General features: G+C 48.3%; 1 protein-coding gene across 1 annotated transcript in view; it reads right to left on the bottom strand.

Moving 5' to 3' along the window:
• LONRF2 (LON peptidase N-terminal domain and ring finger 2) overlaps nt 1-19,765 on the bottom strand; it is a 36,712-nt gene extending 16,947 nt beyond the window's left edge. The window contains 2 exon segments of the mRNA XM_037376375.1: nt 2,644-2,762; nt 18,897-19,765. Coding sequence (XP_037232272.1) covers nt 2,644-2,762; nt 18,897-19,653 — 876 coding nt within the window. The 5' untranslated portion in view covers nt 19,654-19,765.
• Between the last annotated feature and the right edge of the window lie 2,951 nt (nt 19,766-22,716).

Raw genomic sequence — 22,716 nt, 5'->3', positions numbered from 1 at the left:
GACACATCCTACTTGACTTATTACTAGTAGCACGAGAGGAATGCCTCACCTCTGAACTTCCCCACAGATACAAATTGCAGTTCAATTCTGACTCTGGAAACTACCATCCTTAACATTGAAAAGAAAAATCAAGTGTGCATTTAAACATCTGCCTCTTGCTTATTAGACAGAAGCATGCTCTGCAAGCCCACCTCTGATCCACACTAATATCTTTAGGCTGTGCTGAAAGTACAATTTCACTAGACCTAGAGAATAGTTAGATAAGCAGAATACAGTTTTCCTATCCTTCGTACTAAATGCTATAAGATCCAGTATCACACAATCTTCCTGAGCAGAGGGTTCCCTCACTCTTTCAATATAGCCCTTCAAGCTGAGGCCTGCCAAGATCTTTACCTTTCTACGGTCAGGAAGGAGGTTTGTACCAAAAGCAAGTAACAGGCACTGTGTAGGACACATTAACTAACCTATGTTATTTGGTGACCTTAACAAGAAGCCTCAACACACAATCTCTCAAGGTAAAATACTTTCTTCTGAATGCAGTCAAGAACAGAGGTACTGTGAGGCCTGACCATGACCTTACTATTTTGATGCTTGCACAGTCTCTGGTAAAAGACTTTTCAGAGAGGTCCTAACATGCCTGACAGTCATCAAGACTACTCCACTGCACTGGGGAGGCTGCAAGGCTGTCTGGCCGTGTCCTGTAGGGCCACAAAAGCAATTTCCCTAACCAAGCTGCAATGGAAGACTGAGCTGGGCTGTCAATGGACAAAATACCTAAAGATCCAACACCAGAAGTTAGGCTGAGGGACTAGAGGCCCCTACGCTTCAAAGACTACTGCTGCCACCCCTCTCTTCCTATTTTCACATGGCCCTGACAAGCAGTGGATTGAAGGGTAAGGTACAGGCAGGACCTTGTGCAGCAGACAGGAGGGCATCTGCTTCTATCTGCCACATAAAAGTACAACTGGAAACTTCTCCCCACCTCCTGGCAGAGAATCCAAGGACCTGCTTTTCATAGCAACTGAAAAGAAACAACTTGTCTGTTGCTCTAATGCCTACAGGGGACCCAAGAGCTTCACTAATAACTCAGCGAGCCATTACATTTCACTTATCAATAAACCAGAAGGTACTAGTAGGTGAACACCTGCCTCTCAGGAGCTTCTCTCAGAATGAGTTTAATTTTAGTCTATTTTTAATTTTAACTACACAGCACATGTTTCTGCCACTGGAGGAGATGCCGCAAGATCAAAACAAAGCAGATGACCAGAATTCCTGAAGAACATTGATTCTGGATCAGCAGAGTTTATGTGGTAGTTTTCTCACACACAGGCAAGAGCAAGTGAAATGCGTCTGTGAAGCTGCTTGTTATGCCATAATGATAAATCTAATTTTCAATTAGCATTCTTCAGAGATGTGATTAACAAAATCTTTATCTGCCTACAACTGACATGCATCACATTTCCATGGATTCAAGGCAAACTGAGAACATGCTTCAAGAAAACATCTGAACAGGCATAATTCATCTTTTTCCCTCTACAGAGAAACCCAGCCAACACCACCCAAGATTGATTCCTGACTTTATGAGAAACGATCCTAGACAAAAGCAAATCAGAGGCAGGGGGAAGATTACAAACTCTCTTCAAATAAGAAAGCATTTAACGGGTTAGTCAGATAGCCTTCAGAGACAAGCATCTAACTTGCCAGAAACTAGATGCTTCAGACAACACCTCTCTGCTAGCCCCAACATCTTCCCCAACTAGCAACAAAGAGCTAGCTGCAGCCCTCTGTGCTGAGGCAGGCGACTGAGGGGTTTCATGCACACAGTCTTCACAGGGAAGCCAAGGTCTGCCCGAAATCCTTCTCCAGCTCCCCATGCTACCCTCTCTCCAGGCAGCACCCATCGGCTTTACCCAGTCAAACCTGTGCTGCAGTAGTTTTGCTACTGATGGGCGAGGGATCAACTGGAGGTGTAATCCTAGGTGAGGCAAGCTGTCGGACACCTAGTCTAGCCTCAGGCGGTAACAATGGGTACCAAGTGCTTCTCCCATTTCTCTCTCATAATATCATTTCTGATGCTTGCTTCAGACTGCCTACAAACCAGCGCTCCTTGTAGCACTTCCTTTCATTATGAAAAAAAAAATCCCAACCCCCTCTATGAATCACCATGACGCAGACAGAAGTCACAGATATGAAGTCTTAGTATTAAAGCAGGGAAAAAAAAAATCCTGATACAGTCTGAGGTGCTCCTCAGAAAGACACATTGGCCAGCAGGCTGTTAAAGCCACCCACTGTGTGGGACAAGCCATTCCAGAGGGACCTGCAGGGCCATCCCAGGCTGCCAGAGCCTTAAGGACCCAACTCTGCTGCCAAGCTGCACTGCCAGCCCTAACAGATCAATGGGCACCAGCACAAACCAAACCACATCACCAGCTGCCCACCACTGAAGTCTCACCAGCTGGAGACACACTAAGGACCTTCCAGACTTGTCCTATGAAGAACTTAATTCCCAGTAGGCATTTCCAGCCCTGTTCATACTGTCATGTTCTTCCAACAACATCCCGAGCAGCACTGTCCCCACCACAGAGAGAAGCCCTGAGAACAAGCAGTTTTCGTTTGGGTCTTTATGACATGCAAGCACCATACCGCAGGCCAGTGGGGTTTGTTTCGGCAGAGGACGTCCGCGTCGTGAAGTGCTTGCTGGTAGTTTTTCATCAACGTACAGAGTTCCGCTCGCTGTGCTATAAGTGAACACTTACAAGGAGCTGGAAAACAAAAATGGTTGCAAGGAGCTCCATTAGAAGAAGTACTAGGACATGGTACAACACAAGTAACCTACTTTCCAGCCAGAGTAACTTAAGCACTACTGCACAGCAGTTACATTTATACTATCCTAAAATAGAAAAAAAGGCGATTTCTTCCTTCCTTCTTAAAATATATTCCTCTCAGCCTGGAAGCAGCCTCTGCATTTTTATCTAGCAGGACAGATTTCATCTTTTACATACAGGATGCTCTTTCCCTCATCTTGCTCATAGGACACTTAAAAAAAAAAACCTCCTCACAAGTGCTTCTCCCCCTAGTGTGACTTGGCTTTGCTTCAAAGAAATCACCAACGCAGGACTTGGGCTAAAGCATTCCTGTAAGCTTCGCTTCTTTTTTTTTTGAAAAATTTTAAAGAAAAATGTATGCAGCCTTCTTATTTCATATCCACTTGCCACCTGTGTACCTTCGCCCTCCTCCTCAGGGCAGGCAAACCTCTCACGATCACACACATTGCCTCAGTACCCACACATTCATGAACCATTCAGTTTGCATGGATTATGAACATCTCAAGCATTACTATTCCATCCTTTCCTAATGTCTCTGTAACACATTTTAAGATTGAAATCTTCCTCCAGCATAAAATGTCATAGAACCAGAAAGAAACTTCAGCTGATCCATGCTCAGCTTGTCCACCAGGACCTCCAGGTCTTTTCTGCAGCACTGCTGTCCAGCCCACCCCACCCTGTTGCACAGGATTACTGTCCCAGGCATGCTTGCCTTTGCTGAAGTAGGCAAGACTGGTCAGCCCATGCCCCAGGGCGTTGGTCTAAATGCAGCTCTGTCCTCCAGCACATCAAACACTTCTTCCATCCCCAGTTTGGTGTCAGGAACAAACTTGCTGACAGTGCACTCTGCCCACTCGTGGAGGTTGTTAATAAGGTGTTGAACTGCGCCAGTCCCATTACCAACACCTGAGCAACGCCACTGGTAGACATCCACCCAGTAGCAAGCCACTAACCACCACCCCATGCCCCTAATGGTCCAGCCAGTTCTCCACTCCTTCCACCTCTACCTCCCCAGCTTGGCCAGGAGGATGCTGTGGCAGACTGCATCAGCAGCCTTGCAAAAAAACACACTAAGCCCTAGGCAATGTTCCGCCTTCATCCACTAAAGGAAATCTCTTCAGAGAGGAGATTTAGGTGTGATTTGTTGTTGGTCAGTCTTTATCTTCCTGTGCTAGGAAAGACCCCCAGAGGGCTGGAAGCTGGCTGCTGGAGGGTGGCAGCTAAGTGCAGTAACCCTTACCCAAACATGAGCTGGTTAAAAATGTATTAAATGGCATCTAACTTCAAAAAAGCTTCAAGGTGTGCTGAGAAACAGTACCGCCTCATTTCTACAAATTTTAAACTTCACCTCTAAGCTAGCTCTCTCCAGACTTCTTCTCCAAGCATCACCTCCTGCATGTCCCTATGCAGGGCTCCTGTCTCCGTACCTCTCCTGTTCTCTCTGTCCTCCTATGGCTCACTGTTTGCACCTTGCCTTAGCATGAGCACCCTAAACATGTCCTCAGTAAGAGCATGTGCCCATGAAAAGCCTAGGCACACACATGCACGGACACACAGAACAATCACATAACTGCTGCAGGTGCCACCATTCATTAAGGTCAAGTGCCGACCAGAAGGGATGGCCCAAAATCACATCCCCCTACCGCCTCCTTCCCTCCCTTCAGCTGATGCTACCGCTCATGCGGCAAACCAGGCTTGTGTGGTTACACAGAGAACCAGAGCAAGCAATCAACTGACTGAGAGCTAATCCAATAAAAACAAATAAATAAAAAGGTTTAAGAGGATCAGTTTCCCCTCAACTGGTTCACTGTACAACCATGCAAACACGAGTGCCAGGACAAGGGATGAGAAGGAAAGGAGCAGCAAGGACTGTTGCCTTTTTTGGCTGTAGCATGGACTGATGCCAGATGTACTAATTGCAGAATGACATACCAGGGATGATGCTGCTCCACTGGTCCCAAAGAGTGACGGCTAGAGACTACACCTAAAATAAGGAGCTCTGCAAAAGCTAGCTCACACTGTAGGTTTCTGTGTGGGTTTTGTTTTTGTCTTTGATTGTTTTTTTAACTATTACTACAGCAGTCTGCACGTGTGATCTACGTTTCTAGCTATAATTCTTAAAAAGACTGCAAGTGAAATTGATTGAAAACAATTAACCCAAGAGCTTCAGAAGCAAGCTTTTTCTTTTAGTAGACGTTGAAATACAAAATCATTTAAATTTAGCTATCTCTTAAACCATCTGTGTTTTCTGTTTGTATTAAATATGAATGCAGACTCTGTATTTCTACCATCGTGTCTGCTGCAGAGTATTGCTGCGGACCATACTGAGGCGGATAGACATGGTAAGGACGGAGCACTGGGTGGGGTATTTTTTGGCACCATCGGGGAAAGGAAGCAGTGCAAGATTAGGGGACAGGCAAGCCAGCTTCCTGTGCTTCTGTTCACTACTGCACATGTCAGCCATGCTCATGCTTCCTAGTGCTTTTCAGCACACAGTTCAGCACAGTTCATACATTCAGCAGACCCACAGAGAGACCAGCTTCATCAGCTCTTTTTCAGGATCTTGTCTCCACTGCAAGTTTTAAGCCAAAAAAAGCCACTGCAGAGCACAACGGTGTGGCAAAGGCTACAAGTCCTCCCCAAGCAAAGTCCAAAGGCTCTCACAGCACGAAGGGAAAAATAAGCTACTGAAAAAACCCAACCCCACAGCAAACCAGAAAAAGCTACATGTACTCAAGGCTTATACCTATTGTTCACTGAGTCTCAATCAGAAAGCATAATAAGGAAGGTGTGGCCCATATTAATGAGTAACTGGTAAGGAATGTTTAGTTAGCCAAGACAGACAGAAAGGGGGTTAAGAAAAAAAAAAAAACCCAACATACAAACCAAACCCAACAGCTCTGCTAAGGAGAGCAGTATTTATGACACTATAGTGTTAACAGGTTTTCTACAAGGAGATGAAGCAGTTAGACAAGACGCCTTAGCAGTGCCCAGCCACCTCCATTCAAGCTCACCCTACTCAGAGGCACATCAGCACAGACCAAAAGCTCACCAGCTCTGCACCTGACCCACATGTCCCCTTGTCCCCTGCCTCCTGTTGCCGGTGGGACCACCCTGGGAGGGCCCACAGCTGGTCCCAGGGCATGGCTAGATGGACTGAAACCTCACTCTGTCAGCAGAACCATGGCATCGGCTGGCTGGCTCCAACTTACGGTATGTGTTTAAGTGGGAAGAACAAGTGAACATCCAGCTACAGCCTAAATAACTAACTACAGGGTTCCTATAAGCACCGTGATATCGAGTTGTTCCATGCCACCACATGTGCCATGGTGAAAAAAGTCACAGAAGGTGGACAGAGATACTTTGAGGACATAAGAGTTTGCAAATGCTGCTAGGTGCCAGTATACCGTAACTGTCAAGTTTGGGGGGGGGGGGGGGGGGGGGGGGGAAGGGAAGAGACCACCAAAAACTGTAAGTCACACAATAACCAATAGTTTGTTTTAAAATAATGCACCCATTCTTTTTTCTGGAGGTAAAAAAAAAAAATCTTTTTTTCTTTAATGAAATGACTTATTATCTCAGGCCAAATTAAAAAAGAAAAGCATAGAAAATTTTACTGTTTCCACAATACCAGCAGATGGCATTTCCTGAATCAAACCCTTCTGGGAGCCTGCAGCTGCACAGCAAAATTTATGTCCTTGTCAGCATCAGGGATCCACTGCTGAGGCTCCAAGGACCTGCAGCTCCAGGCAGCTGGGACGGAGACTTTCAGAGCTACAGGTCCTGGGAGCATTCCCACACAGCTCCCTCCCGCTCAGCCACAATCCCACGGCACCAGACAAACCCACGTCCAAGCAATACCCAGAGTGGAAGGGCTTGGTGGCGCTTTGCCTCCTGGACCCTCCTGCGGACCACCCTGTATTGCCTACCCTGAATGTGGTTATCAACTTGAATTTTCCAGCAGTGTTAACTTTCTGCTCACACCACCTTTGCACTCATCTGCAGATGTTTGGTAGATTGTGCTTTTACTTATGCAGAAGCTAACAGCCAAAATTACTTTTCCAGATATGCCCAAGCATTCATGTTCTTAAAAAAAAAAACAACTATGCTGATCCAGCTCAGAAGGCTGACAGTGCAGAAATCCCCAGAATCTCCTTGTGCCAGGACGGCAATCAAAGCAATTAAGAGGATTCACCAAACCGACCATAGATGACAATAAAAGTTTTACTGTAATAAACTACCACTAAGACTTCTTCCAGGAACTCAGTACAGAAAGAACAAGCTTGAAGTTGCTAGAACTCCCTAATCCTCCTTATCTGACATTATTTCCTAGAAAAGCATGTTTTATTGAAATCTGATTCAATCCTAAGCGTATTTCCTGAATGCACGAGCAGAACTGAAACACCACCATAACAAAAAAACCTTTCAGTCTTGTTAGTAAGTCAGTCTATGCAGGAATTCAGGGAAAATTTTTCCCACATTTTAAATAAATTTCTGCCCCTGGAGAGAGGAGGAAATTTGGCTTGCTTTGTTATGTTATGCATTCAGTTCTGAACAATTCAGTACTGAAACTTTTTCATAAGCTTGAAAAATAATATGAAACATTTATTTTTGAGTATTTTGATTTTGATGAGTAGCATTCCTCAGGGATCCATACTGGGACCAGGGCTGTTCAACATCTCTGTCAGCAACATGGACACTGGGATTGAGGGCACCCTCAGCACGTTTGCCAACACCACCAAGCAGTGTGGTGCGGTCACCAATCTGGAGGAAAGGGAGGCCATCCAGAGGGACACTGACAGGCTTGAGAGGTGGGCCCGTGTGAACCTCATGAAGTTCAATAAGGCCAAGGGCAAGGTCCTGCACATGGGTCGGGACAATCCCAAGCACAAACACAGGCTGGGCAGAGAATGGATTGAGAGCAGCCCTGAGGAAAAAAAACTTAGGGGTGTTGGTGGATGAGAAACTCAACATGGCCCAGCAACATGTGCTTGCAGCCCAGAAAGCCAGCTGTATTCAGGGTTGCAACAAAAGCCGCTCGGCCAGCAGGTCGAGGGGGGTGATTCTGCCTCTCTGCTCTGATCTGGTGAGACCCCACCTGCAGTGCTGCATCCACCTCTGGGGCCCCCAATGTAAGAAGGACCTGGACCTGTTGGACAAAGTCCAGAGGAGAGCCATGAAGACAGTTAGAAGGCTGGAGCACCTCCCCTATGAAGACAGGCTGAGAGAGTTGGGGTTGCTCAGCCTGGAGAAGACAAAGCTCCAGGGAGACCTTATAGCAGCCTTCCAGTACCCAGAGGGGGCCTACAGGAAAGCTGGAGGGGGACATTTTACAAGGGCAGGCAGTGCTAGGACAGGGGGAATGGCTTTAAGCTGAAAGAGGGTAGATTTAGATTAGCTATAAAGGAAGAAATTCTACACTCTGAGGGTGGTGAGGCACTGGCACAGGTTTCCCAGAGAAGCTGTGGATGCCCCATCCCTGGAAGTGTTCAAGGCCAGGCTGGATGGGGCTCTGAGCAACCTGGTCTAGTGTGAAGGTGCCCCTGCCCATGGCAGGGGACTTGGAACTAGATGATCTTTAAGGTCCTTTCCAACCAGACCATTCTATGATTTCAGTGAAAAATTAGCAAGATTTAGTCATCAACTGAATAGCAAGCTAGTTTCTCTCCTCCAGATTGCATGCAAGCATGAGAAGTCTGCACACACAAAAAATGGATGGACAGGGGTTGTTTGGTGTAGGATGGGAGGGAAGGGTGGTAAAGGAAGGAGTACACTTGATAAAATAATTAACAGAAGCAGTAAAGACATTCAGGACATTCAAATAAAACTTCAATCCACAGCAAAAATGAAAACCAGGGTCAGCTTCCCAGAACTGATGAAGAGGGACAATGATCATGATGGCATACTTGCAGCCAGCAAGCCCATCTTTTCTCACTTATCAGTCCACCTTAATTGGATTAATAACTAGATTTAAAAAATATTAATATTTTCTCTAATATTATGGCTTTTCCTCCCTGCATTTACATCACTCGCAGTCTTCAGGAGGTAAAGTAACTGAAGACCTCAGAAGCATGCAAGAGGCTTTAGTGCATAGAAGGATGCAAGAAAAGATGCCTCTTCCTCCATAAGCCCACTCTTGCAACCAAGCACCCTTCTACCGTGACTACAAAGCAGGCACTCATGAACAGTACTCTGCAGGGAAACATAACACCTATTTCCACTGGGTGACCAACACTGGCAGACACAGCAACACAGAAGTTTAGAGGCTCTTGAAATAGGCTGCAGTAAGGAGGAGCAGCACCACAGGGTACCAGCATCCTCCATCAGAGCCTGCACCACCAGGCAGCAGCTGGTTTGCGCATGCAAAGGCTGCCTCCTTCATCCACAGCCACACTGCCAACAGCCAATGTTACAAGAAACATCACTTCCTCTGATGGAATCTCTCCTCCATCAAACTTTTTTTTTTTAATTTTCATGCAGGTATGAAGTATTTTTTCTTCATGGTTTTCTTTGTTCAGAAGGGCCCACTGCAAATTTCAAAAAGCCACCCCAAGCCAAAGTTTTCTCCCCCATCACCTCCACAGGGAAGGCAATTCAGACACGACCAGAGCGCCCCAGTACGGCTCATTTGCACTAAGCAGCTACAGAACTGGTCTGTACCTTACTGGGGATTTCACCCCTACACACAACCTAAGCACACAGCACACTGAGATGATAAAGCAGAGACCTGTTTAAACTGGACAAGCTGCAGCCACCACTTCGCTAGCAGAAATGAAGGGGCAATGCTCCCCCTCTTTCCCTCCCACCCAAAGATACAGGACCATCAACCCACTTGCTTCTTTGCCACCCTGCAGCATGCTTACCTACGTGCTCTCTGGTCTGGGGTTAGGGAGACATCAAGAAACTCCCTCGTATTATCACTTTGACTGAAAAGACACTGAATAGTGATAGGACAAGGGCTAATAGCTTTAAACTGAAAGAGGGTAGATTTAGATCAGATTTAAGGAAGAAAATCTTTACTGCAAGGGTGGTGAGACACTGGCACAGGTTTCCCAGAGAAGCTGTGGATGCCCCATCCCTGGAGATGTTCAAGGCCAGGTTGGATGGGGCTCTGAGCAACCTGGTCTAGTGGAAGGGGGGGATGAAACCACATGATCGTTAAGGTCCCTTCCAATCCAAACTATTCTATGAAGAACACACCATTTTAAGACCAAACTAACTTCTTTCTAGGCCTCTGTATTTTGCTGTTCAAAAGCCCTGACTGAAGAATAGATTCTTCTGTGTGCTGGACAAAAAGCTTTAGATTACCAGCAGTTTTATTTCAGGCTCAGGAAGTGCTCAGCTAGGAAGCTCCACATGTTATTTAATGCTGGACCGTCATTACCACTAAGCACAGCTAATCACCACTCCCATCATTACTCGGGAGAAACATTTTAAGGGAAGTTATGCGCTACGTGGAAGCAGACCTGCTACAAAGAAGGTGCAGCTAACTTTGTCCTTGCTTTTCTGTTGTACCTCTAGCATCACGAGGCAGTAGCATGTCAGACCACTTCCAGTAACCTACGGTTCAGCTTTCATTCCCACAACTGCAGGGCCAACAATAACCTTTTTTACAAACCCATTAAGTGGTGAATTGCATGGTACAGCAGAAGTCCTCAATTCAAGAATGTTTCAGCATAGAGCTAAGCATAATACATTAGATTATTACTCCCTCCTACCCAAATCCTAATCTTTCAAGACTGCTAGATGCACGCTACTCTTCTTAGGCAACATAGCATGAATCAAGACCCCTTCCCTGTATTTTCAGTTCTACTCTACCGTTTGAGCATTTGGGCACTGCTTCAGGTGACATAACCCAAGTACATCCATGGCCGCTTAGCCCTAGTATAATATAACTATTAAGTACACAAATGTGACTCATCTTCAATGCTTACTAGTTCTCCCAGCATTTAGTTCAGGGTTCAGGCAAGGTTTCCTACCAAAGTCCCAGTCAGAACTGCAGTATCCTCAAACAGCAGGTACAGAGACTGTCCAAAAGCATGATGCCTACAGACTGAAGTATGAAGATTTAAAAAGCAAGCTTCAAAACTGAAACAAAACACCTCAAGAGGTCAACCCCCTGCATGATCTCCAAAGCACCCAAGGAAAAGTCCTGATCCCCCCTAGGAACAGGGAGCTGTGCTCAGTGCACATGAACCTGCAATTGCAAGGAGACTCCAAAGATGCGTGGTGCTTCGCAGCCAGGAGGGACCAGCTATGATTATAGTTAACAAGATCATTTTACAGCCACACATTCTATCATAATAGAACTTCACCGGTGATTACCTAGTTGCTCACTTTGTCATGATCAGTGTATCAGCTACATTTCTACCAATTACTCTTTAGGTCTCTATAACCTTTTCTTTTTCCAGTTAAAGCTTATCTCAGCCCAGAATTTCTGGCTCTCTGCAAGCTACAAAAAGGATCTTGTTTCTCAGTTATGACCTCACTGCTGCTGTCCTCAAATAAAGGAAATCACTTAATGCATTTATAAAAGAGAAAAGGAGTCATGCAGTACCCTGCTAATTTAAAGATTAGGAAGCACAAGTCAGTTCTATAAATGTCTTCTTCCAAAAGCAAAAGACATTCTGTTATACTTTATCACAGCAGAAGAAAAAATATGCTGTTTGAAGAGACTTCAGACGTTCTGATGTGTAAGTATGGTTTGTTCTCTAGGACTGCTGAAGTAGTTCAATTATTTATAGGAAATTATTCCAAGTTACATACGGGGCGTGGAGCAGAAATACCCTATCTTAACTGGTACATAGCTGTAAGTTACATGAGAAATGTTAACTACTTAAAACCACACCCAAAGACTGTCTACTGTACAGCATGATGCCTTCTCACCTTTGTGTCTGTGATGGATAAGCCTCCTGTCCACCATGGCCTTACTCTTACAGCCCCCCAAAGCAGATCCTGCAGAAGCAGGCAAAACTTCCAGAGATCCAGCTACAGGATCTGAGCTTCCAACTGCAAGCCCTTTACAAATTAGGAGTAATACGAGCTCCTGCTCTGAAGTACTTGACATGTTTCCAGTGCTGTCACAGATGAAGTATTTACTACTATTTTTCAAGCACTACCTCAGCAAAAAGAAAAATAGATAAATGGGGCGGGAGGGCTGAGGGACAGAAATCTGCAAAGTATTTTCTGTTTAAAAATAGCTCTCAGACTACTGCAACAGTCTCTAGGTAACCTTGACTCCTACTTTTGCACATTTTTCTGCCCCTGTAAAAAAGAACAAAGAGCTTTTGGAGGCACGTTTTAAGCAGATTCCAAGAGGCGTTTTTACAAAGGGATGGGAAAGTTCCTTTTTTAGCACAAATCCTCTAGGCAGCAAGCAACTACTATTATTTGTAGCATGAAATTTCAGGAAGACTACCTCTCATTCTTCACTTGGACATCACACTTCCTTTTAGGAGCTACAAAATTAAGTATCTTTCTGATTAATTACCAAATGACTGAACCATTTGCTGTTCCAGCAGTCAGGACAGCTGTCTACTATGACTTTTTTTTGTTAATAGCTGGTACAACATCAAAGACTTACTACTTTACTACTGGAAAGCATTCCCAAGACCCTGTGAGGACAACTTGGTCAACCTCTTTTTTTAAGCACATCAGAAAAAGACAACTGACCTTATCTTCTAATAACAATCTTCTAGAAATAAAGTACAAAAGAAGAGATCATTAAAGTGTACTTAATGCACTTAATTCATATATAGGCACATGTGGACATGCTCTAGAGGTTTTCTTTGAACAACGTGACTTCAGTGCAAGCGCACTACTAAGGAGCACAAGCTCTCAGAATACAGCAGCAGAATTAATAAAATGCATACTATGGCATCAGTCACCTTTATAAAAATTTAAGCACAGCTTTCTAAAGAGAGGTCAGCAGCTTCCCTTTGCGAACAGGGACCCTTCCTTGCTTCTTCTGAGCTTGACCCACAACTAACAGAAACCCTTCACCTGTCAGGTCTGCAGTAGAATAAGCACCAGGAGGCCGTCCCACCAGCCCACCAAGGAATTCAGAAGCATGCATGGAAGGAAAACATCCCAGCAAATAAATTTCGGGGCACAGCAAAATGCTCGCCCATAGCCATCTTTCTCATGGCTGTAAAGCACTCAGCCCAAATCCAAGAATGTTCAGCTGGAAATTTACCTTTGCCACGCTCTCCAGGAAGCAGTGCAACCCCACAACCTGTCACACACCTAGCAGGAAAATCCACAGCAGTTGCTCTTGAATCAACTTGCACTGACTATCTGTAGCTTTAACAGCTTGAGAGCCAGCATGGAAGGTGAACAGATGCAGAAAGACACACTTTTTATGTGCAACACTGCTAAGTTGTTGGGGTTTTTTTACCTATTATGAGAATTACCAAAATAAAGGGAAGGGAAGGAAAAGCCAAAGATACACACCAACTACCCACTCAACTAGCCAGTACACCAAGAGTAGTGTAATTGAATTCATTTCCAAAGACACCAATGTGAACAAACAAGCAGAGGAGACAGGACAGGACAAGGTGGCAATGATGGTTTACACATCCTCCGTACCGAGGTCAACCATCCCACTTGCTACACAAGCAAAGCAGTGGCCTCAATCAAGACCAGGAGCATGGAGGCAGCCAAGCCCCTCCCCGCCCAATCTCAATGCTTGACATGGGAGGACAATGAGGGTACAGTGACCCACAGCAGAGGAACCCCCAGCACACTACCTAGAACAGCCCCGTGAGCAAGGCTGGGGTGCAGAAGCCAGCACTGACACCATTCTAAGAGGCTCCGTCTGCTTGAGAACAGGCACATTCTGGCCTGAGGCCTCATCCTCACACGCCCAATGCTCCCCCTTTATGACTCTTTCCTACTGCCTCCTGGTCTGCCCTGCCCCCTTAATTCTTATGAAGTAAGAATCTGGAAGGCCCCAGATAAACTTAATGTGGCCACTCAGCACTAATTTATTTTGTGGCCAAGCAATTAATGGAAATTTAAGAGGCCAATTTATGGTGAACACCCGCTGGCATGAGAAGGGAGAAGCCTCTTTCCCCTGAGGTCTGGCCAAGAGAGGCAGATCCTTCTCTTTCCACCAAAGCTCAGGAAAGCTCCTGCATTTTGGTTCTAGCAACACCCCAGCCACCACTCCACGGGCCGGAGATCAGCATGCAGCTCTATACCCCAGGAGATAAGAGACAGAGCATCTCCAGCACCCAGGCGGCATCTCCCTCACCCTGCAGCATGCTACCTCTGACACTGCGTCAGATCTGCTGCTAACTCACCTCTTCTCCTTGGCCTTTCCTGTGCCATCCTTTACCCACTGGAAGTGGGAGATCCATGTAAAGGACTTTGGAAGAAAAGGACCCCTTTGCACTAATATCTGTCCTTAACTCCATGTTTTTAAAACTCTGATACAACCAAGCTTTATCTCCTAAATGCTTATTCTGAACCCCCTGGGGATGGAGCCAGGGAGATTAAAATGCTGGGCAATTTGAGCAGCTACATGCATTAGCTATCCTCCCTTCCCAGGAGAAACCTGTTTCTGCTCCGAAAGAGTCCATCACACCAGAAGTAAACACAACCACTCTGAGGGATTGCTGCAAATTTTACTGCTCTCTAGAGACAGCAACAATTCCCAGGCTTGGCAGACTTTGCAGCAGTGGGTAATTACACACCAGAGCCAACATGCCTCTTGCAAAAACAAGGTGTCCTGGCATGCCGGTGTCCAGATAACAATGTGTGCTACTCTGTTAGGAGCCAGACACAATGGCACAGCACACAGCAGGCAAGCAAGCACCTGCTTCGCTGCACCACAGGAGCCAGCGCACAGCCATCCCTCCCCACCTGACACAGCTCGTTCAGGATTAGGGTCAGGCAGGCGCAGCAGAGCCACAGCCCTGCGTGCAGGCTTGAGAGACCACCCGAGAGCTGTAACCACTGACAGCTCAGGAACCAGAGCCACTGCAAAGACAGCAGCAGCAACAGAAGCCAGAGGACTGCACTGCTGAGCTGTTTACCTCTGAGCAGGCATCTTCAGGCTTATTTACAGGGAAGGTGCAAGACGCTAACAGGCCGTCTCAGTAGGAAGAAGGGCACAGTGAAATGCCCACCGAAGGCACAAGCCACTGCCACCCAAACCCTCTGACACTCTTTGTGTGTTTGCTTACAAGCAGGCCCTCACCCCAAGGATAGCTCAGTCTCCTTCAGAGCTGTATAGCATCCAATTGTAAAATCTGCAGACTACTACAGCATGCTCCTACCTGGCCTGCCTAAGACAGTATCTTTTGATAAATACTGTTCCCTAAAAGTGAACTGTGTTTTCATGTTCCCACCCCACCATGACAGTCTTTGGCCATATGAAGTTACACATGGTACTTGGGAAAAGCCCTATTCATTATCTTCCCTATGAAGCAACAACCACCTGCTACCTCTGTAACTGGGAATTGCTTTCTAGAAAGAGAAAAAAACAAAACACTCCCACAAGCACATCCTCAAATGCCCACATTAATTTGTCACTGAAATCTATCTTCCTTTAGTTTCAGACACACAGCTTAAAGGGTCTGTACACCTGGATACAGAGACAGCTGTAGTCCTCCCAGGCACAGTCCCTCCAGACAGCATCTCATCACAGAGCAGCAGGTGACAGGAAAGAGTGCAGAAAGCACCTACTGCACACACACAAAAAAAATCCCCAAACAAAAAACCCCAACCCTGCACACATATGATAAATATATTTCAGTTTAATTGACCTAAAAGTTCATATAATCAGAAGACCAATTAGAAGAGAAGTGACGACAGAAAAGAAACCCACCTCATACCCCAACTCCTTTCATTTCATCTGCCTAAGGACCAGCCCCAAAAGCAAGATTTGGCAATACTTGGCATTATGATGGCTGAACAACATAAACCTTGGCACAAAGAGTGATCCAGCTGGAAACAAATGCTTCCTTTCAAGCAGCCTGACATGTGCTTGCTTTGAAGCTGTGGAAATTAGATACCTTGCAATAATGAGGGATCTATTCCAACCTCTACAGCAGCAAAAAAGACAGCAACTTTGTTTAAAACAGCAGAGATCACCAAGCTGCAGGCATCTCAAGAGGACTAGAAAGATCAAATAGTAAAGCTGATTTCCTTAAAATGAACAACAAAAAACCTCACACACCCACACTTCAATCCATAGCAGACTCTGATAGAGGGAGCACGGGAGCAGTAGCGGCACTGTAAATCAGATAGTCTTGCAAAAGCTTGCTTTTAGCAAGTATGTTCATCTTTTGTTGTTAACTAACTATTTCAGCTGGAAAAGTTGACAATTTGAAGGCATACGGACCTCTTCTGAGACCAGACTGTACTGGAAATAAGCATACTGGCTATATGACAGGAGACTTTTATAGTTTAGACTTGAAGCGCCTGCAAATCAGAAGGCAGAAGGTTGCAACGAGAATGAAAAGAAGAGATTGGTAACTGGAAAACTTGCTTTAATATTACATCACACAAAGCCAGTTGTTGCAGATGAAGCAGGAAAGTACTCCACAAGAAGCACCAGTAAAGAAATCCCACCAATCCTTGCGTCCTGCCAAGAAGCCTGGAGTTTTACCTAACTTTATACAGCAATTGTATAATCAGTGTATACATGTGCCTTCACCCTCTAAAAAGAAATTAAAAGGATACCCATGCCCTTGACTCAATAGTAATACATAAGCATCTTGGAGGCTAAAAAAAATCAGTTATTTTCTCACGCACCGACAGTCTTAAATACCTGACAGTGGCTCATAAGCATTTCAAGTTGCCCATATGCCAACACTTAAGAAGTACTAACAGTCAGAAGACAGCCATGGTGGGATTTTGTTGTTGTTTGTTTGGGTTTGGCTGGTTGTTTTTTTTTTCCTCTGCTATTTACTGTGTTATGTGGCTGGAAAGCAAGAAGGCAACTCCAGCAAGCCAAAAGGCAACACCAGATGAACACTAAGAATTTCAGAATGTGAGGCTCAGACAGCAGTTTGACCTGTGAGAAATGGCACTGGCACACACAAAACAGTGTTTTTAGAAGGTGAAGGGCTGGGGGGCAGGCTGCCCTTCAGCGACAGGAATTTGTCTCTGCTACTGGGAAGTTAGCAAGTATCAGCCTATGGTTTTAGGATTTCAAAAGCTAGCAAGATACCTGCTATTATTTTTAATAAGACATTTAAAAAAATCTTGTTAAGCAATTTTAGCATTACTGACAGGGTGAGGAGTTTCTGAACAGATTCCCAGCGTGCTTGGAAAATCACAGAAAACAGCAATAAGGACACAAGGGAGTTATCTCAAGACCCCGATGCAGAGCAGCCACGGCTGGACATGTGCGCTCCAGGGACAGGAAGGGGAAGGACAGGCTGTGCAGTTGCGCTAGCAACACGCTACAGTCTTCCCTCTCCTTTCACCCCTGCACAGACACAGCAAGAAGCACACACGACAGTAAGAAACAGTCCTCTAAAAATCACATCAAGTACTTATTTCATTGGAGAGATGACACTTTCCCCAGCAGTGGGACCCTGAACCCAATACATTAAGAGGCTCCACTACTGAAAGAAAACTCGGTGGATCCACCCGTGACCTACATCAAGCCTCTCCCCTCCCTCTGCTTCACCTTCCTTCTTGGGTTCTCCATCCTGCCCTACTTTAAGAGAGATTACTTCAGCTAAACCACGTAATAGTTTTACAGAGAGACTCAGCTAGGACTGAAAACTTGTCGCATCTAGCTGGAAAACTGGAATAAATAGTAATGGTTTCCACAGCCAGCATCAGCTGTGAAGCAACAGTATTGCCATGCAGTCACCAAGTCTTGTACCTCTGCTGTCATGCAACCACAGCAAAAAAAAAAAAAAAACAAACAAAAGCAAGTCAGGGACTAGCATAGTGGTGCGTTTCTCTCCACAGCTGCCAGCAAAATAATAATTAAAAAAAATATATCAGAAGCATTTATCCTTAGATGTAAAAACTAGGCACAAGCAAAGTAATTTTAATCAAAGCAGGGAAGGAGCTTTTCCAAACAGGAAAGACAGTTTTCTCTACATTTGTCTTCCAAAGAGATTTACCCGCAGGATTTCGTCTCTACTACTAACATGATGACCGAGGCTTTCTCCCCCTTCCTCGTCAATTAAACCGGACATCTATCACGCTCAGGCCGGAGGAGTGGCAGATCCCGGGGGATTTGCTGAGATCCCGGCTCCACGCCTCTCTCCAGGCGTCTGAGATACTCATGGTGTTGTACCACCCCCACCGCTTGCAGAGCAAACAAGCCGGGAGCACGCACGCACACAAGCATTACTATAAGGCTACAACCGAGCGAGCAGGATCCACCTACTACTCGGCACAGAGACTGAAAACAACCTAGTTCTGATAAACTACGGCTGCCATCGGTTTGGCCGAGGAAGAAGGTAGACTGTGCCATTTTTCTTGAAATCCAGGCTCCAGAGAACACTTTGCACACAGAAATGCTGCATGCCTATAGAGAGGTTACACTCAAAACACAGGCGGACCATCTCCGCCAGCCAAAACGCGGATTTATCTCTAGTATTTTGCGCAGTGTAAGGTAAAGGAAAAATTCTGAGCCTTTATGCCTATTGATGTTGCCCTAAAGGTTTTTAAGGGCTGCGTTCTACTGAAGATACAACCTTGCAGCTGAATGAATCCGACCCACACGGTCTTTTCTTCCACAAAACTGCGGCACGACCGCTCCTGCGTTATCTTTTACTAAAAGATGGTTTCCCCACAAATAGGAAAGCGGGTTTTCTAGAAATACTGCATAATGAGTCATAGACTGCAAGCAGCTAAACGCCAGGCACCTTCTGAGCAAGGACAAAAATAACAGCGGAACAAAAATAGCCATTCACTTGGGGGGGGTGGGGGGTGAGGAAACCCGCTGGGAGGACTCATTCTGAAAACTTCCCCCAGGTGCCCCCTCCCACCACCCACCACAGCCCCCCGGCCCGCAGCAGCCGTGCGGGGAAGGGGCTGCCCCCGCCTCGCCCCCTCCTCCTCCTCCTCCGCCCGCCCCCCTTCCCTGTTCCTCACCCATCTCCAGGGCCTGGTTGTACTTCTCCAGGGCGGCCGGCAGCTCCTGCCGCTCCCGCAGCGCGTCGCCCTCGGCGCGGAGCCGCCGCGCCCGGCTCTCGGCGCCGAACCACTTGTGCAGCAGGTTGCCCAGCACCACGTTGACCCGCGGGCGGGCGGCGGGCGACGGCGGCGAGGCGGCGGCGGGGGTCGGCTCGGCGGGGCGGCGCGGGCGGTGGCAGCGGCCGCAGTCGCCCGGCTCGGCGCAGCGGCGGCAGTGGGTGTGCCCGCAGTGCAGGGTCACCGGCTCGCACAGCAGCCGCCGGCACAGCGGGCAGGCGAAGAGCTCGGGCGGGCGGCAGCACGCCGGGTCGCCCAGCACCTCGCCCTCCGCCCCGCCGCCGCCGGGGCCGCCGCTCCCCCAGGGCGGGAGGCGCAGCTCCTTGTCACGGATGCTGAGGGCGAAGCTCTCGGCCAGCTCCCGCAGCTCCTCGGGCCGCAGCCGCGCAAGCCGCGCCGCCGCGCCGTAGGCGTCCAGCGCCTCGGCCATGCGGCCGGCCCGCGCCAGCGCGTCGGCGCGTCGGAGGCACAGGCCCCGCTCGGGCTGCGGCAGCCCCGCCAGCTCCGAGCCGTAGATCTCGGCCGCCAGCTCGAAGTTGCCGCCGCGGAAGGCCTCCTCCGCCACCTGCAGCATCTCGGCGCAGGGTCCCGCCGCCGCGGACCTGGTCCCGGCCCCGGCGGCGGGGGGCAGCGCGCAGGGCCCCGGGCCCAGCTCCATGCCCGCGCCGCGCCGCCGGCCCCCGGCCGCCCTACTCCATGCCGGGCCCGCGGCGCTGCCGACTCCGGCTCCTTCCTGGGAGGAGGCGGCGACGGAAGGGAGGGAGGGAGGGAGGGGGCGGGTCACACCGCTGCAGCAGGGGGGCGGCTCCCGGGACGGGGGATGGCGGAGGGGAGGGAGAGGATGGCGGGCAGCTCGCACCGCCCCCGCGGGCCCGGCTCCCGGCTTATGTAAGGGGCGGCCGGTTGTGTAAGCCGCCTCCGGCCGCCCTTCCCCGGGGCGGCGGCGCGGAGGGAGCCGCGCTTCTCCCCTACCTCCGGGCCCGCCCGGCGGCCGCTGCCAGGTGCCGGTGCCGCACGTGCCCGCCTGCCGCCGCCCCGCCCCGCCCGCACGTGCGCCCGGCCCACCGGCGGCGGCGGCTGCCGCGGGAGCGGGGCGGTGGGGGGGGTGGGTTTCCGCTGTGCGGCCCCCGCTGGGCTCGGCCTCTTCCTTCCCGTTTCCTGGTGCCCGGCCTTAACCGCTTCCTCGCCGCGGGGCGACGGAGGGGGGGCAGCCCCGCCCCTCCCGCCGCCGCCGGGACCCCCCCCGGGCTCCGCCGCGCGTGGGGCGAGCAGCACCGCACGGGGGTCCGGGGCGCGGTACCCGCTGCGGCGCCGTTGGGTTTCCCTGGTCCCCGAGGACGCGAGCACGTGTTGTCTCGCACAGAACAGACCGAAAATACTAACGTTTCCCGAAGAGCCCGGCGCCAGCAAACCGGCAGCGCTGCCGGCCCAGCTTGGGACCCGCGAGTCGTGCTGAGCGCTGGCTTGTGTATCGGCAGCAACAATAAAGATAATGCAGCTGGAAGTTAGTTAATCATGCGTGAGTCAGAAAGGAATCCAACTTGCTCCGCAGGAACAACAGGAGTGAAAAAAAAAAAAAAATAGGCAACGTTTATTTTAGACACAGCTGTAAACAAACCGTTCGGAGCAGCAGAGAGCCTGTCAGACGAACGGTGAGGCGCTTTTGGGATTGTAGCCGGACAGCAGACGGTGTTTCAGTCTTTGCCTCTCTCCTGCTAGGCCTTAAGCCCCCCAGGTGACGGCCTCTTAGCCCCCGTTAGGAAAATCTCATTCCTCAACTGTTGCACCAAGCAGTCTTTATAACATGAAATTGAATGAACTTTTTTAAGATGTCCACAGCTTACGTCATATACTGCAGAGTCATGCTTAAGTAAGCATAGATATTCGTGGTGAAGTAAGTGTGACCAAAGGACCCGAGCTCACCGCAAGGATGACAGCCCCCACCCTGAGGGTAGGGACCTTTGTTTCTCAGAATCTCAAAGCCATCCGTGAAGGATACCCCTGGACTACGGAGGTCACACCAGCATCCTAGCCCCTCCAACACCTCCGTGAAAACCCACCCCCCACACCCCTTATCTGGCACCATAGATACAAGAAACTAGCAAGACCAACTCCAGGGATGTCTAGGTCAATAAAGAAGCAGGTGGATGATGGCTGTAAAAGTACAGTTGCTTTGCAAAACAGTGACGTGTGTGCATCAAGTTGTTCCATGACCTAGCCATTTTGCACTGATAACGTTTCTAACAGTGGTTCTTTGAGTGATGCTCACCAGCCTGACACTTGCACCACCCTCCTTGGCTCAGGGTTTCTCCCCAGAAGCTGACCTCAGCTGCCTGTCACTATTTTATCATTCCCTTTCCTGACATTTTCACTTGGAATTAGGATGGGATTGAATCATCTTGCTGTTTTATCAAACTCACCTGGGGACATGACTGATAGCACAGAGGACAGAAGCGGTGCGGCTGATTCTCCTCTGCCGTATGAAGGACAAGCCACAGAGTCTTCGACAGATGATGAAAACGTTGACCCGCCACTTGAGCCAGCCCCCAGCATTATTCTCTGGTTCCTGGGACCTTGACAAGGAGCAGCAGCATTTTTCCTGATGGCTCCCATCCTGCTCCCCTGCTCTTTGGCTGGGAACCCCCCAGCGGCCCTCTTCACTTTCCCATGGAAGGAGAGAGCAGGTGAGTCCGTCCTGCCATGCCACATTTCCCCACGTGTCTTGGGATTGCCGCATGATGGCCCTTCACCTCCAGTCATCCCTTCTGGCGGGCGGCTTGTGGGGCACCAGCTCAGGTGGGCGTATTGAGCACGGCCAGTCAGCCCCCCCATCTGCAGCTGCTCTTGTGTCATGCTGGCGTGCTGGGATGGCTGCGGTCCTTTCCTCATCTATGCTTAGCAGGTGCTTCTAGAAGAACCTGCTGCAAAGTGAGGCTACTACTTTATTTAGCAACACGATCAATAGCTTCTTGGCATGCAGCCTCTGTTTTTTCCAAGACATCTATTTGCAAGGGAACGAAATTACCTCGCTGCTGTTCAAACTGACTCAGCGTGCCATCTTTTCCCTTTTTCTCACGCACAGAATTGCTTGCCACCAGTGTCTGAGCACACCTGCGTCGCTCTTCTCCTCAGTGCTTGTTTTGGAGGCCGTGTTCTTTCACAAGTCTTCTTGCTCTATGACACGGTTCATTTGTACGTCTGGCTGTGGCATTACCTTGCAGTTGTATCTGCTGATTCCCTACCTGAGCTAAAAAGCCACTTTGATACAGCTCCCTTTTGCAACATTGATAAGAATTCACTGAGCCACAGATCTTGGATGGATGGTGAAAACATGGACTCACCACTTGAGCCACCCCAAAGTATTAATACTTTGCAGGAAAGAATGATAGCCTAAGAAACAGCAAGAACAGAGGGAAAGAAACTAAAGTAAAATTATTAATGATCTATACTAAAAAAGCTCATGCTTCTCACTGAAATTATCAGTAGTATGCCTACCTCAGCAAATGTGACCAGGAGACTCCTGCCAAGATGTTCTGGTGGAACAGGTGCCCCACGATGTGGTTGTGTGGTTTACGGCTTCTTTTGGATGAACTACAAGTGACTGATTGTGACAGTCACAAAGCAGAATGGATTTTTCGTGAAGGATCTGAAGCCCAACTTGAAACACTGAGGTTGATTTTATAATTTTTATTAGAAGAAAAGCTGTAGCTACGGCGTAGGA

This window comes from Falco rusticolus, chromosome 2 (genome assembly GCF_015220075.1).
Source record: "Falco rusticolus isolate bFalRus1 chromosome 2, bFalRus1.pri, whole genome shotgun sequence".
In the NCBI taxonomy this organism is placed as follows: domain Eukaryota; kingdom Metazoa; phylum Chordata; class Aves; order Falconiformes; family Falconidae; genus Falco; species Falco rusticolus.
This window is presented reverse-complemented; position numbering and strand designations above follow the sequence as displayed.